At 42.1% G+C, this 13,315-nt stretch overlaps 1 protein-coding gene across 6 annotated transcripts in view; it reads left to right on the forward strand.

Moving 5' to 3' along the window:
• Positions 1-13,315, forward strand: part of hdac5 (histone deacetylase 5) — a 141,226-nt gene that overhangs the window by 72,596 nt on the left and 55,315 nt on the right. For 5 of the 6 annotated variants that reach the window (XM_034189539.1, XM_034189541.1, XM_034189537.1 and 2 more), the window contains 4 exons: positions 300-395; positions 2,481-2,625; positions 2,788-2,893; positions 8,664-8,797. In XM_034189539.1, the coding sequence (XP_034045430.1) occupies positions 300-395; positions 2,481-2,625; positions 2,788-2,893; positions 8,664-8,797 (481 nt within the window). The remainder of the gene's footprint in view (positions 1-299; positions 396-2,480; positions 2,626-2,787; positions 2,894-8,663; positions 8,798-13,315) is intronic. The other variant, XM_034189538.1, reaches the window with a different exon arrangement.

The raw sequence follows: 13,315 nt of genomic DNA on the forward strand, positions 1-13,315 counted from the left end.
CTTATGTGACAATTCTGAAACACTGAATTATGTAGTATTTGTATTTTAATTGGATATGTATGACAGCAAAAGCATGACAGCTCATATTTAAAAAAAAAAAAAAAAAAAAAATCATAACTCCAGAAGAAAGCTCAGCCACATTGCCATATATTTTTCAGATCATCTCCAAATCCACAAGATGGATGATGGTAAACAGATGGTAAAAATATAAAAATGATGGTTAACAGCCCACCTGGTCCAGTTCGTTCGTTCGTTCGTTCATTCATTCATTCATTTTCTACCGCTTATCTGGGTCGCAGTGGCAGGAGACCAAGCAGCTCATCCCATACTGCCCTATTGTCGGCCAAGTCCTCCAACTCTTCCTGAGGGATCCCGAGGCATTTCCAAGCCAGCTGGTAAATATAATCCTTCCAGCATGCCCCGGGTCTTTTCCCGGGTCTCTTCCCAGTTTGACATGCCTGGAAGACCTCCTTAGAGAAGATAACCAGGTAGCGTCCTTACCAGATGCCCGAACCACGTCAGCTGGTGCCTTTCGATCCTAAGAAGCAACCCCTCCCGGGATTGCCACCTTATTGTGGTGGAGGGGTTTGTGTGATACTGGGAGCTGTGTTGTCTGGCGCATTAGCTCCTGGTAGGACCACATTTGGCAAATTTGTCCCACGTGAGGAGACAGACAAAGGGCAATTCAGAAAGACCGTTTATGATGCACACAGATAGATGGAGTCACCTCACCCGGATTAGAGAACTCGGGGCCTCCTCCTGGAGCAAGGCATGTGGTGACCTTGCAGGTGAGTACATGGTGACCGGGTCTACAACCATGGGGCTTGGTCAGGCTCAGCCCAAAAAAAAAAACCAATATGGTGCCACCGCCATGTGAGCTCAACACCAGCAAGGAGAGTGTAAAGGGTCTGGTGCAGTGTTCTGTGGGCAGTAGAAAGGGGCAAATGCCCACACGGTCTGACACAGTTACGGTCAAGCTAGGACCCAGTGATTTTAAGGAAATTTGAAAATCAGGGAAATTTAAAAAAATTATTCTGAAACTCCCATAACAGTAATGAATATGGCTACTGCGTACACATGCCCTAATATACCATAAAAGATTGGAAGAAATATCCAGAGTGCTTCATCCAGCATAGTGTTTGAATGACAAGCTCTCAAAGGGGACATTTATTACACTTTTTTTCCATCTGTTTTCAGAGTCTTGCAGGAGAAAAAATTCATAAAGTACACCTGTTCTGATTCAATTTTTTTTATTCTGCAGTACAAATTAGCCCTCATCAGATTGTCAAAGCACTACATGGCACGTCAATTTCAGTATGACTATAGGAAATTTTACCAAAAGGCCAATTCTGTGAAATGCAAAACATTTATCAAACTTTCAAAGGGTTGTAGTGTCAAAGGTATTACAGATTCAAACCTAATTTCCACATAAGTTTGGCATAGGAGCACCTGTGAATATTTTCAAGGGAATCTAAGAGGGTGACCAGGGAGTCTCTGAGTGACTTTATTTGAGAAACAGACCATTATGTTATTAATGATGGCTGTAAAAAATAATAATATTATTATTATTATAATTATAATAATAAATAATGCCAATGAAAAATAACTTCAAATATCCATTAATTTTGAAATCAATAATAATTTTGGTGGAGCTCGGATCCACACAGCAGCAGTGAGGTACTTAAAATCACACACAACTCCTGTTCTTTTTCTCTTTCTCCTCCCACACACCAGTCAAAACCCCTTTTAAATACTTTGTTGTCCATGTAACTGACTGTAAAGTCATTTTCACATAAAGACAACTTAACGGCCACGAAATGGTTAAACTGTGTTTCTGGTGTGTGAACCAATGGACTATTGCAGTGTGTGTGTGTGTGTGTGTGTGTGTGTGTGTGTGTGTGTGTGTGTGTGTGTGTGTGTGTGTGTGTGTGTGTGTGTGTGTGTGTGTGTGTGTGTGTGTGTGTGTGTGCGCGCATGCGCGCGCGCTTGTTTAAGTCTAACCAAGCATTAACTAGACATTACTGAATATTTATTAAATATAAGACGATGAAAAATCTGATTCATTAACTTTATACCCTTGCTAAAATAAGATAATTATGAAAGGGTCTGTATAGGGGAAAACTAGTAATACTGTGGTATAATACAGTCTCCATCCAAAAAGTGAAAAATACCGTGATATTAATTTGAGGTCATATTACCCACACTTGCTGATAGCACCAATACATGCATTGAATGGTGAATTCTTTGATAGATTGTATCAGCTTTAATAGCTACCAACTGTTTGCCAGCAATGAAAAATAGTGAATTCCACTACATTAAAGCCAAAAATGAAGACATTAGCTAAATTTTAATTTATTAAAATACTTTTTCAAAATATGTTTGCTTATGTTATACAAAGTATAACGATGTTGTTTAGTTTTCCAGCCAAAGAGCTGTCATACTGATTCAGTCAATTTGTGTGTATGTTTTTTGTATGTAAGCAACAACAGGAGCTGTTGGCAGCAAAGCGGCAGCAGGAGTTGGAACAGAAAAGGAAACTGGAGCAACAAAGACATGAAGAGCAGGAGAAACAGCGACTGGAGCAGCAACTGCTGCTGCTGAGGAACAAGGAGAAAGGCAAAGAGAGTAGGCTATGGTGTTCTATGCTTCTATTACTGCTGTTCATCTCTGGTGTTGTCACTGCGGCAGAGTAACAGTGCATGTAATGTGCTTGCGCTGTGTCTGTCGGTCATTGGTATAAGTCTGATTATGCTGATATTGTCACTCTTTCCGTGTGTCTTTTGAAAGGTGCCATTGCCAGTACAGAGGTGAAACTAAAGCTACAGGAATTCCTTCTCAATAAGAAAGAGCCGGGTACCGGTGGACTCAACCATTCCTTCTCCCCAAAGTGCTGGTGAGAATGCAAAGACCTCAAACTAACCCTGGATCAGATGCTTAAACTGAATTCAGGTTTAAATTCTTAGAGAGGGTGGTCTCTGAGCAACTCACTTCTTTTTTAGAGATGTTTAATATTTTTGACGCTTTTCAGTCCAGTTTTCACAAGCATCACTCAACGTAACTGCCCTGCTTAAAGTGTCTAGTGACATTATGATGTCTGCGGATTCTGGGAAATGCACCGCCCTTCTGTTCGATCTTTCTGCGGCCTTTGACACGGTTGATCATAACATCTTATTAACAATATTGCAGGACTTAGTCGGAATGTCAGGACCTTCCTATTTGTCGGGCTGAAGTTTCTGTGTCTCGACTAATCAAATCCTGTCTGACTCTGCTGATCTGTTGTGCGAAGTACCCCAAGGATCGGTTTTGGGCCCCATTCTATTTTTGCTTTATGTCCTTCCCTTAGGAAAGCTAATTCAGGGATTTGATGATGTCTCTTCTCATTTATTTGCTGATGACATCCAGTTGTACTGCTCTTTTAATGTCTCTGAGATTCACAAACTGACTTCTTTAATTAATTGCCTCGTGCAGATAAAACAATGGCTTGGGGCCAACTCTTTGCAGCTAAATTCAGCAAAAACTGAAGTGCTGGTTATTGCCCCCGATGAGGCGATCCCAGGGATCACTCAGCATCTAATTGACCTGAGCTTGTTTGTTAAATCGAGTCTTAGAAACCTCTGTGATATCGTTGACAAAGAAATGTCACTTGAGCATCACTCGAAACAGCTCACAAGGAATTGTTTCTATCAGTTGCGAAAAATATCAAAACTTAGAAGTATTGTGTTGAATGATGATCTTGAGTTGATTGTCCACGCCTTTGTTTCCTCACGTTTAGACTACTGTAACAGCTTATTTTCTTGCCTAAACCAAAAGGAGCTGTCTCGCTTGCAGCAGATCCAAATTCTGCAGCTAGGCTGATAACTCGGACTAACAGGAGGAGCCATATTACTCCTCTTTAAAAAGCCCTGCACTGGCTCCCTGTGCGATATCGTTTTAACTTTAAAATCCTCGTGCTGACTTTCAGAGCTCTGCATCAGGCTCCCCCTTATATTAGAGACTTGTTGTGTCCCTACACTCCCTCTCTGAGCCTGAGGTCATTAGACCTGAATCTCCTCATGGTCCCTCGTACCCATTTCAAGACCAGAGGAGATCGCTCTTTCCAGGCCATCACGCCAAGGCTCTGGAATGATCTCCCACTTTCTATTCACACACTTGGTTCTGTTGATGCATTCAAAAGTAGGCTCAAGACGCACTTGTTTCTCCAAGCGTTTTAATCTACAGTGGAAGGAGCTGTTTATGACAATTATATTTGCTTTTTTGCAGTGATTGTATATGTGCTTTTATGTATTTTATGTATTTTATTTTTAACTACCTTTTTTTCTCACGCTCCATCCGTCCCTCACTCGTGAACAAGACCCCGAGATACTTAAACTCCTCCACTTGAGGCAAGGACACTTCACCGACCTGAAGAGGGCAAAGCACCTTTTTCCGGTCGAGAACCATGGCCTCGGATTTGGAGGTGCTGATTTTCATCCCGGACGCTTCACACTCGGCTGCAAACCGCCCCAGTGCACACTGAAGGTCCTGATTTGACGAAGCCAACAGAACCACATCGTCCACAAACAGCAGAGACGAGATTCTGTGGTTCCCAAACCAGACCCCCTCTACACCCTGGCTGCGCCTAGAAATTCTGTCCATAAAAATAATGAACAGAACCGGTGACAAAGGGCAGCCCTGGCAGAGGCCAACGTGCACTGGAAACAGGTTTGACTTACTACCGGCAATGCGATTGCCGGTAGTACTCTCGATTTACCAATCGATCTACGTTCCGATCCTCACCTATGGTCATGAGATTTGGCTCATGACCGAAAGAACGAGATCGCGAGTACAAGCGGCCGAGATGAGTTTCCGTCGCAGGGTGGCTGGGCGCTCCCTTAGAGATAGGGTGAGGAGCTCAGTCACTCGGGAGGAGCTTGGAGTCGAGCTGCTGCTCCTCCACGTCGAAAGGAGTCAGTTGAGGTGGCTCGGGCATCTTTTCCGGATGCCCCCTGGACGCCTCGCTGGAGAGGTGTTCCGGGCACGTCCCACTGGGAGGAGGTCCCGGGGAAGACCCAGGACACGCTGGAGGGACTACATCTCTCGGCTGGCTTGGGAACACCTTGGGGTTCCCCCGGAGGAGCTGGAGGACGTGTGTGTGTGGATCAGGAGGTCTGGGCGGCTTTGCTTGAGCTGCTGCCCCCTCGACCTGACTCCGGATAAAGCGGAAGAAAATGGATGGATGGATGGACTACCTTTTTTTTGTGCAGCACTTTGTGGCTCTCTCTGCCTGTGAAAAGTGCTATATAAATAAAATTTACTTACTTACTTAAAGGGACTTTCTTTCCAAATGGCCTTTTTTTACTTGAATAACTCCTAGGGGGAGTATCAGACCATAGGTTGGGAATGAGGGATTTAAAGAAATATAAGTCAGATTTGTCCAAATATGTGCACATCATACAATCACATCTAGCATACAAAAAATTATGAAAACCTAGTGTTGAGGTCGCAGAGGAAGAAAAGAGGATCTGGAAGTTAACTTAGGTGATGTACCAAGTCTAACCTTTGTGAATATTAAAAATATTCTCCTATTTGTACAGTGGATATGCTGCACAACTCTTTCCATCCATAGATTACATTATATTATGCATTTCTGCACTTTTCTTTTTTATTATGGTGCATGTCACTGTGTCAATAAAGTCAGCTTTAAGATCTTTTTCCTTCTAAAATTCTGACTGCATTTACATACATAATACAATGTGGTAACTGAATGTGTAAGCAGACTAGTGACTACATCAGTGAGGAATTTCAGGCTTCTCTGGCTGCAATCGACATCGTGCAGCTTTTATCTGTTGCATCACCAGCTACATGGATTCATAGTGGGGTACATCAGAGAAGGATTTTCTTAAAACAGACATAACATTTCAGTTAAGCCCATCTTGCACAGAAGGCGTGTGCGTAGCATGTTAGTGGCAGCCATTGGCGTGCTGCAATGCCGGCATACGCCGGCGAGTTTGCGGTGTTCAATAGCATTTAACGGCGCATGCAACCTGGATGTCGTCTGCTTCTTGTTGGCCAGTGTTTTATCTGGTCTTTGTTTTTTTCCCATTTTATAATGGATTTGGAGTTTCTGAACAACCTGGAGCTTTGCAGCTTCTCACATAGATGGGGTGTGAATGGTGTGTTAGTGGTGTACAACCCCTGGCAAAAGTTATGGAATCACCGGCCTCGGAGGATGTTCATTCAGTTGTTTAATTTTGTAGAAAAAATGCAGATCACAGACATGACACAAAACTAAAGTCATTTCAAATGGCAACTTTCTGGCTTTAAGAAACACTATAAGAAATCAGGAAAAAAAATTGTGGCAGTCAGTAACGGTTACTTTTTAGACCAAGCAGAGGGAAAAAAATATGGAATCACTCAATTCTGAGGAAAAAATTATGGAATCATGAAAAATAAAAGAACGCTCCAACACATCACTAGTATTTTGTTGCACCACCTCTGGCTTTTATAACAGCTTGCAGTCTCTGAGGCATGGACTTAATGAGTGACAAACAGTACTATTTATCAATCTGGCTCCAACTTTCTCTGATTGCTGTTGCCAGATCAGCTTTGCAGGTTGGAGCATTGTCATGGACCATTTTCTTCAACTTCCACCAAAGATTTTCAGTTGGATTAAGATCCGGACTATTTGCAGGCCATGACATTGACCCTATGTGTCTTTTTGCAAGGAATGTTTTCACAGTTTTTGCTCTATGGCAAGATGCATTATCATCTTGAAAAATGATTTCATCATCCCCAAACATCCTTTCAATTAATGGGATAAGAAAAGTGTCCAAAATATCAACGTAAACTTGTGCATTTATTGATGATGTAATGACAGCCATCTCCGCAGTGCCTTTACCTGACATGCAGCCCCATATCATCAATGACTGTGGAAATTTACATGTTCTCTTCAGGCAGTCATCTTTATAAATCTCATTGGAACGGCACCAAACAAAAGTTCCAGCATCATCACCTTTCCCAATGCAGATTCGAGATTCATCACTGAATATGACTTTCATCCAGTCATCCACAGCGTGATGATTTACCCTCTTTTAAGAGTTTGATAATCCTCTCCTTTGTTTCAGTTGACATCTCTCGTGTTGGAGCCATGATTCATGTCAGTCCACTTGGTGTAACAGCTCTCCAAGGTGTGATCACTCCTTTTTAGATGCAGACTAACGAGCAGATCTGATTTGATGCAGGTGTTAGTTTTGGGAATGAAAATTTACAGGGTGATTCCATAATTTATTCCTCAGAATTGAGTGAGTCCATATTTTTTCCCTCTGCTTGGTCTAAAAAAAGTAACTGTTACTGACTGCCACAATTTTTTTTTCTTGATTTCTTACAGTGTTTCTTAAAGCCAGAAAGTTGCCATTTGAAATGACTTTAGTTTTGTGTCATGTCTGCGATCTGCTTTTTTTCTACAAAATTAAACAACTGAATGAACATCCTCCGAGGCCGGTGATTCCATAATTTTTGCCAGGGGTTGTATAAGGGGCGACTGCATTTTGAACATGACCAAAACACTCACCACCACCAGTTAGTGCTGGCAACGGTGTGGCATTGTGTGATGCCTTTGTGGCGAGTATTGGCATGTCTATGGCAGATACTGACCTGTTGGGTGGCGAGTGCTATGCGTGCATTTCCACGCCACACACATATGTGTTTTCATGACATATCAGGGCGTATGACATAAATGTGAACAATGGGAACATGCCTTTCCCAAGGTCCTAGAGCCCTGGGAATCAAACTCATTCTGACCCATGCTTACAGGAATATGTCCATCTGTTGAGTTTTTGGCGATGGCTATATTTTGGTTAAACCTAATTTTTATGCTACATATGAGGACAGTATGTGACTTATGAATACAACATCACACTGAAAGTGTGTGAAAAGTGTGTTAAGTTCCAGAACTGACCACTAGGCAGTGAAATTGAGGATGAGTAAAAGTGAAAAACACACTTGCACACTTATTTTCCAAAAATTGTGATATTTTAGGACATCTCAAATTTTTAGTCTGGGAGCATTTTGGGTTCTTAGAGTGCTCAGAAAAATGAGGACGTGGAAAATGCCCTTGTTTTTCCTAGTGTCCTGATGTTGAAGGTGTGTTATCATAAAAATGTCCTGAATTGTCATGAAGACACACACACACACACACACACACACACACACACACACACACACACACACACACACACACACACACGCACACACACACACACACACACACACAGAGTCCGTGTGCGTGTATGTGTGCGTGTGGCATGGAGAGGCACATTTTACAGTCTGCCAGAAGGCACACAAGAGGGTCAAGCCTAGATTTGATTAATTTTGGTGTGTTAATCTTTTTCTGTGACTGGTGATGCAACAGACAAAGGTCACAGCCACAGAAGAGTTTCAGCCTCCTGTTTATTTATTCAGAGTTTATTTAGTTTTTTGGTTATATCATTTTATTATTGTTCAGTAACTTTGAATAAGTTCTAAAATATTTAGATTCCCCAAAATTGGTTCATTTGCATCTGTTTCTGAGCATGCATTAAATTCTGTTCTTAAAGCCCAGGGGTGCTGGTATTTCTGGCCACCGCTGTATTCTAATACTGTTGGTGCAGCCAGATAAATCAGTATATCCTTATGTGTCTCTGCAGGGGAGCACAGCACACCTCCTTGGAGCAGAGCTCTCCTCCACAAAGTAACACACCAGGAACACCTCCGTCCTATAAACTTCCACCACTGCTGGGGAACTACGAAGGCAAGGATGACTTCCCCCTCCGTAAGACAGGTAGGAGACACAAACTGAATGAAAGAGACAGACACGGCTAGAGCAGAAGACGCACAGAGGGAGAGAGACAGATTTGAAAAAGAAAGTGTGTGTGTTTGTGTGAGATATGCAACTTGCAAAGTTGACGTGACTGGAGGACTGTGCGGAGGTGGATTTTTTGTGTGTGTGTGTGTGAGAGAGATGCATCTTAGAGGCTGCTTTGATGACTCAGTCTGACTCACCCAGGAAGCTGTACCTTAAACTTGGAGATAACACACACACTTTTGTCAAATTTGATCTGAATGCATTTACACCTGTTGACCATATTAAACTCGGGTCAGAGGTCAGAGTGTCTCACTTGAAGACAATGGAAGGACTTGATGGCTGGGTGTCACAATGTTACTAGTCAGATAATATCAGTGAACGTTCCCCTGTGCAGCTTGTGCAGTGGCATGCAAATGTTTGGGCACATTTGCACTCTTATTCATTATTTATTTAATGGCCTGAAAAAACAAAAAAGCATATTGATACAGCAGTTTCTGAATCTTCACGGTGACGACAAATCTCGACAGCATGACATTAATTAAATCAGTGGCTCCCAATCGTGGTCCTCCTGCATTTTTCATCTATTTCTGCTCTGCCAAAAGCTGATTAGCTCATTCAGGTGTGCTCATCCAATCAAGAGCCTGAATAGACATTTGAATGAGGTAATTAGCTTTTTACATAGCATAGAGAGATGGAAAATGTGGAGGTGTTGGGGCCCTGAGGACCAGGGTTTGAAAGCACTGAATTAAATCATACAGTCAATGCAAAAATAATGGATGCATAAATATAGCCACCCTTTATTATAACACATCTAAGTCATAACTTTTACAGGCAATTTTCTTTAGACAAATCAGGGGATGATACAAGTTGATTTACATCAATCATGCAAACCATACAAATAAGACAGAGCTGAAGATGCTGCTTTTTGGGGGGTGGGGGGTGAGGGGTGTTGGGTAGCATTAACAAAGCATAGCCACATCACTTTAGACACACACGTCACACTCAAAAGTCACGTGTGCATTTATTCCAGGCAGTATTTCACCTGTGTTTATGTTGCATGAAGGCTCAATCTTTTCCCTCCTTTAAAAATGAATTGTTCCCCCTCACTCCAGGCTTTTTGTGTGGGTGTGCATGTGCTGTATTTTTTATTGTTATTTATTTATTTATTTTTGCTGGCTCAGCAGATACAGCCGTGCACCCGACAGCACCTGCCTGAAAACACCTTGTGTCAAATGTTTAAAAATATATTAAAATATAAATCGGTATAAGTACATGTAGACTCACCATCTGCCTTTGTCCTTTAGATCATTTTTATAATCCAGTTGTTAGTCACGAAAATGTGTGTTTAGATGAGTGTTCATAAAGATGAGGAAGTAAGTTGTAACCACACAGCAGTCATGTTACTTTTTTAATAACTGAAATGGTTTAAAAAAAATGTTATTTATATCTTTCATGGCAGTGACTTCTTTCCAAGCATAGTAAGTCCGGTAAAAGGTGTTAATTATTCAGTCTTGCCGGTATGATGTCAAAATGCCTGTCTACAAATGCTTTTTCACTCTATTTTTCACTGTGTGCCACCCATGGCGCATGTAAAAACATAGCCCATAGAGTCTGTTCTCTAGAGCACAATGGTTCACCCGATGCAACACACGTCTGCGATGCTTCTGGGAGGCATCCATCATGCTGCTTATCTGCAAGGTTTAATTCTATAACATGGATGCCAAAATGAAAATCAGCACGCACGCAGCCACAATGTGAGCGTGATGCTTGATCAGCTTTGGCTCGGTCGCCTGGAAGAGCTGACACACCCAATGACTCCAGGAAACAGCACCGATGATGTCTCCATGTTTGTGCAGTAGAGGAAGTATGATTAACTTATCAATCAGCTGCATGAACAGATTAAGAATTGTACTCTATTTCAGCCTCTACAGTTAAACAGGGTAAAGTCTATGTAATAGCATAATTTTTTTCCCAGTATTTTTACACTAAAACTGGTTCAAAGTAATGAAATGTTCAGTCTGTTATTGAACGCATGGGTTTGGGTGATAGCAGACTACTTGCACGACTCCCAACGCACTTGTAAATTTTGTTTGTATCTGTGGAATAACTCAAAGTACAACAAATTTGGTGAATGATGGAGGTTCCGTTAAATCACTTGTACACACCATTGTTGAAAAGTAGAACATGTCTGGGGAAGAACAGGTATCGCAGAGAGAGCATGTTACCCCTAACCCAGGGTAATCATAGGTAGTTTTCAGAAGCAGTGTCTAGTTTGGGGAAAAAAGGAAAAAACAAGAAGAAAATCTGACATTACCCTGGACCTTTGACCTTCAGAGCCCAAAATGAACAGAGTTATTGGATTCAAGCTACCGAACCCACATGACAAGTTTGCTAACAGTCAGGTATGTGCAGCCAGTGGTGGGCACAGTTCCGCTAACCACTAATTATCGAAGCTAATGTTTTCATTATCGGATTAACTTTTCAGGTTACTTTGAAAACCATCATTGGAGCAGTTATCTTCTGATAAATTTTGGTCCGATAATTTTTAGACCGCTAACATATTATTGCAAGCTTAGTGAATAAAGCTTTAACAGTTAATAAACATTTTTAAAGTCTGATATCAAAGATTTTAGTGCCTACCTGTTAAATGTTTTGTAGCAGATGTAATTTCAATTTCAATTTTAATTTATTTTCATTTATATAGCGCCACATCACAACAGAGTTGCCTCAAAGCGCTTCACACAGGTAAGGTCTACGAGGTCTATTAGAAAAGTATCTGACCTTGTTATTTTTTTCAAAAACCATATGGATTTGAATCACGTGTGATTGCATCAGACAAGCTTGAACCATCGTGCACATGCGTGAGTTTTTCCACGCCTGTCGGTTGCGTCATTCGCATGTGAGCAGGCTTTGAGTGAGGAGTGGTCCACCCCCTTGGCGGATTTTCATTGTCAGGAAATGGCGGAATGATTTGGGCTTTTTTTCCCGTCAGAATTTTTTCAGGAACTGTTAGAGACTGGCAGCTGGAAACCATTAGAAAAATGTATCTGGCTTTCGGTGAAAATTTTACGGGCTTCACAGAGAATAAGGACTGTTACTACGGCTTTAAGGACAGCTTTAAGGATGCTCGGCGCACCGCGCTCCGTGCCGCCATCGAGAGCCACAAACCACTGGATCATTTCTAAACGGATGGCTCTGTGGATCCGAGACCGTCGTGTGCATTTTCTCTGGTTATCACAAGAGCTGGACAACAACCATTTTCCGGCAGATTTCACTTTTAATGTCCCGTGCAACTCCATGATGAAGCCTCACGGGACATGTTCTGGCATGTCCAGGCACATCCACAATTTCTCGGATAATCACACGTTGGAAAAACCACCGACAGCTGTCTGAATGCCATCTCAAAGCCATCCTGTGAGACCAAAACGGAGGTGTTCCTTTGTCTCGCTCCATCAGCAAATCAGTCGTGATGCGCGAAGCCTCCGCTCGGCTTTCCATGACAAAATCTCTTGTTAAAAGTGAAATCTGCCGGAAAATGGTTGCTGTCCAGCTCTTGTGATAACCAGAGAAAATGCACACGACGGTCTCAGATCCACACAGCCATCCCTTTAGAAATGATCCGGTGGTTTGTGGCTCTCGATGGCGGCACAGAGCGCGGCGCGCCGAGCGTCCTTAAAGCTGTCCTTAAAGCCGTAGTAACAGTCCTTATTCTCTGTGAAGCCCATAAAATTTTCACCGAAAGCCAGATAAATTTTTCTAATGGTTTCCAGCTGCCAGTCTCTAACAGTTCCTGAAAAAATTCTGATGGGAAAAAAAGCCCAAATCATTCCGCCATTTCCTGACAATGAAAATCCGCCGAGGGGGTGGACCACTCCTCACTCAAAGCCTGCTCACATGCAAATGACGCAACAGACAGGCGTGGAAAAACTCACGCATGCGCACGATGGTTCAAGCTTGTCTGACGCAATCACACGTGATTCAAATCCATATAGTTTTTGAAAAAATAAAAAGGTCGGTTTCTTTTCTAATAGACCTAGTAACCTTACCAACCCCCAGAGCAACAGCGGTAAGGAAAAACTCCCTCTGAGGAAGAAACCTCAAGCAGACCAGATTCAAAGGGGTGACCCTCTGCTTGGGCCATGCTACAAAACATAAATTACAGAACAGTTCACGGACGAATATACAAGAAATGCTATTGGCACAGAGGACAGTAGGATCGCCAACATTAACATAACTCCCATCTCTGGGTGGAGCTGCACCTTAAACAGAGAGAAAAAAAACAGAATCAGGCATCAGAAAGACAAGAAATACTGTATAATTTGTCAGCATTAAACAAGAAAAACAGAGAAATACTAAGGTGATCGCCGGCCACTAGCCCTAAACTTCACTAAAAGATCCAGAATTTAGGTAAAGTTGAGGCCGCGGCCCGCTCCAATTACTAATAAAATGAATTAAAAGAATAAAAAGCGTAAAACAAAACTGTACCAGTATGCT

This window comes from Thalassophryne amazonica, chromosome 16 (assembly GCF_902500255.1).
Source record: "Thalassophryne amazonica chromosome 16, fThaAma1.1, whole genome shotgun sequence".
NCBI classification, from domain to species: Eukaryota; Metazoa; Chordata; class Actinopteri; order Batrachoidiformes; family Batrachoididae; genus Thalassophryne; species Thalassophryne amazonica.